General features: G+C 51.5%; 1 protein-coding gene across 1 annotated transcript; it reads left to right on the top strand.

The window, feature by feature from the left end:
- Positions 1–2,504: 2,504 nt before the first annotated feature.
- Positions 2,505–3,801, top strand: LOC125529537 (mitochondrial phosphate carrier protein 3, mitochondrial-like; the record flags this gene model as incomplete). The annotated part of the gene is given in 3 exon segments (XM_048693944.1): positions 2,505–3,212; positions 3,303–3,664; positions 3,758–3,801. Coding segments are annotated over 3 exon segments (1,099 nt in total), but the record flags the coding sequence as incomplete, so codon positions are not given.
- Between the last annotated feature and the right edge of the window lie 1,211 nt (positions 3,802–5,012).

Here is a 5,012-nt window from a genome sequence, read left to right as displayed (position 1 = left end):
AGCAGGACCCGCTCGATCTAACTTGCACGCAGGAAGATGAGATGCCGGCACTCACGTCGCCGACCTGACGCGCTCGATCCAACTGGCACGATTTCCAGCACTCACGTCGCCGCCAGTACCAGCTGTCATCCGCAGTCGTGGAGTCGTCTCCGCCCTCCCACTTCTCCTGCTCCGGCCATTGCCCTCCTGTGCTCCATCCGCCATCGTGGCGTTGTCTCCGCCCTCTCCCACTTCCCTCCTGCTCCCGGCCACCGCCCTCCTGTGCGCAGTTCGCTTGTGTGGGTGCGCCATCTGGTTGCTTGACTGTCGAAGCTTGGTATTTTTCTTTGATGATTTTCCTGTTTCCCCTCATGTTTTTCACTTGTACCATGTTCTACAATGTCAATGTGATTTCTGTGTTACGGTGTGTCAATGTATAAACTACTCCAAACTAAAATTTAATTGATATTGTGTGTGTGTGTATCCCATATATCTAGGTTGATGTAATTGCCAATTTTTTCGGTGCAAAAGGATTAACCTGACTCACGTGTTTGCTCTTCTACCGTTGATCAAGTTATGGCGGGGGGCACCAAGGAAGTAATCAATTGACTTGGTATTTTTCTTTTATTCCCATATTACTTCTTCTACTTCTGTCATGTTTTATCTATTTTCTTGGAGCATTGAGCATCATTTTAAGTTGTAGAGAAATTCAACTTTATTTTGTATGATTTCACATTAGGTATCTTTTAGAAATGGTATGAGGTAGCTTTAAGTGACAAAGTTTTTCCATGTTGTCGAAAAAAATTGGGCCCAGGCCTTGCTTCATTCTTGGCTCCGCCACTGGTGCCTATGGATAATGGCTCGTCCAACCTTCGTCCTCTCGAGGAAGACTTCAACATTCTACCATGGGTGTTGAATGAATACCTTCCTCGCCTCTTGACCATGCAGGTGGTTTGAGAGGTAATCATCGGTGAACTGCTTTGGAAAGGACTGAAAACAAAGATATGCATAAATAACTGTTCTAAAATTTGAAATAGCACAAGGGGAAAACAAGGTAAAAGAGTTAGCATCATCCTATAGTTGACTAATGTCTTCTTCATTGTGCAAACAAAGATCTTGTTGTTATTCCTCTAATCCTCATAATTAGAAGCCCAGTGTGGTTCTAAACTCCCCCCTCTAATTCTCCGGCGATGATTAGCTCTGCACGGTGAAGCGCTCCCGGATTGTGAAGACAGTATGCTTGCAACCAAATAGAGAGGTTGTGCTTTCGGTCTTCTGTTCGAGGGATCGTTCGAGGGCGGTTCGCGGGATCGTCATCGACTTCGAGGGACTCAAAGTACGATCTACATCGACTCGTCTATTTCCGCTGCACTCCCGGAGTCGGTAACGATCATTGGTCACAACCCGTTAGGCATCTTCATATTGTTCCTGGGTGATCGTAGGGCAAATTTTTTTGTTTTCTACTATGTTACCCAACACACAACACCCGTCATTGTATGCGTATCGTAGGGTGATCATTGGTGACAAGCCGCAACGTCTGCCGCAACGTAGGGGAGGGGCAGCCAGATGAAGACGCGTGAGATCGGATCTTGGGGGGAAGGGTACGCCGTGCTTGAGATGGGAGGCCCCGTCATTGTCTGCGTAGCGGGGAAGAGGCTGCCGGGGGAGGCCGTCGGCGTTGTCCGAGACCGGATTTGGAGGAGAGGTGTGGAGGAGGAGGGCAGTTGGGCGATGAGGAGAAACGACCCCGCATCCGCCATCCCAGGGCCCGGTAAGACTTCACCAGCCGGCCCTCCAGCAGCGGCGACGTGGGGAGGGGCAGGAGGTGGGGGCGGGCCGGTGGCGGCTGGGTTCACGCTGATTCGCCCGGCTCGGGCGACGCGAGGGTCGGGTCCGGGCGTCTAAGCAGGCGCAATCCACCAATAGATAAAGCTCAACGTCATGTATCGTGTGCTTCAGTGGATAAGATATTGATACGGGTGAGTTGGCATACCGATAAGATATACTCCCTCCGTTTCTAAATACTATACTCCCTCCGTTTCGAAATATAGTGCGTCCTTGGTTCCCGCACTTCAACTTTAACCATAAATTTAACCAATGAGATCAACTGTGGTGGGAGCAAAATTTATACCAATGAATTCGTATTCAAAAGAACTTTTCAATTATATAAATTTTGTTCCCACTGTAGTCAGTCTCGTTGATCAAATTTATATTAAAGTTGAACTTCAAAAAACATGGACGCACTATAATTTGAAACGGAGGAAGTATGACGTTTTGATAGTTTAAACGAGGGAGTACTTATGAAAGAGGCGTTCTAGCTGGACTCTACTCTAATCGGTATTTCCAGTGGTTGCTAATTGCCAACATGTCAACTATCACCGCCACCCACTGAGGGTCTGAAACACTAACAGCAATCAAACCACGTGAGGCATCATCACAGATTCACGGTATCCACGCCCGCGATGCACGCAGACGGCGCCGGCCAGTGTACCGCGCCAAGCATACCCCTCTGCGTCAACTGCACGCAGGTGGCACCTGCGATGCACGTAGACGACGACGCCGTGGCAGTGTACGTGTACCGCGGGCGGCATATTCTCTCCGTCGATCGATCAGACACCGCAACCTCCCGTCGCGTGTCGGATCTTTTCCTCTCGACAGGCGGTGGGGTCCGCCCCGCCCGCTGCGCGCGGCGGCAGCATCTCGCCACCCAATCCGCACCCAAATCTCGCGTCGGCGTCCCTCGAAAAAGCAGCCGCCGCACGCCACTTCGCGTCTCGGCCAACCGCCGGCGCGGGAGAGCAAGGGTCAAGGGCGGCTCTCAGCTCAGCTCGCGGCCTTCGCCCGAACCCCCTTCCCCGCTGCTCCCCCTACCATGCGCGTCTCCGACCGCGACGACCTCCCGAGTACCGCGCCCAGCTCCAGCTCCCAGCTCACGTCCCCAGATGGTGAACCGCGACAAGGCCGGCTGCCCCACGGCCGCGGCCACGCTGCCCCTCGACCGTCTCCTGGCCTCGCTCGCCGCCAACGCGGAGCAGCTGGGGAAGAGGTGGGAGATCGCCGTCCGCGACCGGAGGGCCAGAGCGGCCGAGCGGAGGATGGAGGCGGATGCGGCGCCGCCGGTGCAGCTGCACACGCCGCTCTTCTATGCCACCTGCGCCCTCGGCGGGGTCCTCAGCACCGGCCTCACCCACCTCGCAGTCACGCCGCTCGACCTCGTCAAGTGCAATATGCAGGTCTCTGAAGCAGAAACAGGCTCCCCTGCTGCTCCTGTACAAGCTTCCTGTGCCCTAATGCTAATTTCCAACGGGAATTGCTCTTCGCAGGTTGACCCTAGCAAGTACAGGGACATCTCGTCTGGCTTCGGTGTGCTGCTCCAAGAGCAAGGTCTTGGTGGGTTCTTCAAAGGCTGGATGGCCACGCTGGTTGGGTATAGTAGCCAGGGAGCTTGCAAGTTTGGTTTCTACGAGTACTTCAAGAAGTGTTACTCGGACATTGCTGGCCCCGAGAATGCTGACAGGTTGAAGACCGTCATCTACCTCGCTGCATCGGCGTCGGCTGAGGTAATTGCAGATTTAGCTCTCTGCCCCATGGAAGCCGTCAAGGTTCGAATCCAGACCCAGCCGGGATTCGCTCGATGCCTAACCGATGGGCTTCCGAAGCTTGTCCGGTCCGAAGGTGCCTTTGGGTATAGATACTGCATGTCCTGTACTGATTATGTTATGATTGGTTCTATTCAAGATACTGCAGAACACTCTTTAACGCTCTGTGTTCATTTCAGGCTTTACAAGGGAATAGTTCCTCTTTGGGGCCGCCAAATTCCTTGTGAGTCGAATTCATCACAAATTATATTTTCCTACTGTATTTGCATGCCAAGGGTTAAATAGTACATGACCAAACAATACTAGTAGCGCTGATACCAGAATCTTCTTTTAGCTTGTTTCCGATAGAAACAATTTTAGAGATTCTTTAGAGTGTTAAAGGCTAGAAATTTCATGGGAGCATAGAGTTGGGGCTGACATGATTCCAGGATGCCCGTGAAACTGAGTTAGCCATTTATCACTGCTGCTTTTCTAAAGACTATACAAGTTTGGCACTACTTAATTTCTGTAATTTTGACCTAGTTTGCAGCCCTCCTCAGCCATGAAAAGCCTAGTTGATTTTATTGTTTCCTACTATGAAATGTGCAATCCAGATCATATATAGCTGCCACAGCAGTTGATTGTTGTTATTAGCAAAAGGACGACTTTTAACCCTAAACTCTAGTTTACAAGTGATTCCAGCTAACGAGGATGCCAGCTTTTGCCACATTATTAAACAAATCAATTGGGAGAGAACATATGGAGAAGTATGACATGAGGAATAGTGAGAGCACTATGTGGGTTTAACCCAAACCATACCCATCCGGCCATTGTGAGCTGATTTGTTTGATGACATGGCAGTTCTATAGTAGCAATGTGGCAGACATGTGGTATCCATAAAAATATATGGAAAGCATGACACTAGTGGGCAAATTACAAATCAAAGAAATATAATTTGGTTGAATATGGTGCTCATGGATGAAGTACTTAATTGTTCAACATGACAATGAAACAGTTTTTGCAGCCATCTTATACCCTTTTAGTAACTGCCACGCGGCGATGTCGTACGCACGTGCGGCCATGTCGACGGAGTCGAACGTGCCGATCCAGTAGCGATAGCCATTGCACTGGAACTCCACGACAAGTTCCCGGACGGCTTCTTCCGCACTCCGAAGAAGCCGGTCTTGCTCTTGGAGATTTTTTTTGGGTGGCATGGCAGTGGCGCGGTTGCGTCTGAGCGTCGAGTCGAGCACCGGCGGCTGGCGGAGCTCGAATTGGGCGGCGGCCGGGCTTCAACTAAGGTGGGGCAGGGTGTCAGAGCTCGAATCGGACAGCTGTAGTGTGGCGGCGGAAAAGCAGGGCGGATGCGGCCGACGGAGCTCGAATCGGACAGCGGTAGCATGGCGGCGGAAAAGCAGGGCGGATGCGGCCGACGGAGCTTGAATCGGGCGGCCG

The sequence above is a fragment of the Triticum urartu genome, unplaced genomic scaffold, assembly GCF_003073215.2.
Source record: "Triticum urartu cultivar G1812 unplaced genomic scaffold, Tu2.1 TuUngrouped_contig_5672, whole genome shotgun sequence".
Classification (NCBI taxonomy): domain Eukaryota; kingdom Viridiplantae; phylum Streptophyta; class Magnoliopsida; order Poales; family Poaceae; genus Triticum; species Triticum urartu.
Note: the sequence above shows the minus strand (reverse complement) of the source record. Positions and strands in the feature narration are given on the sequence as shown.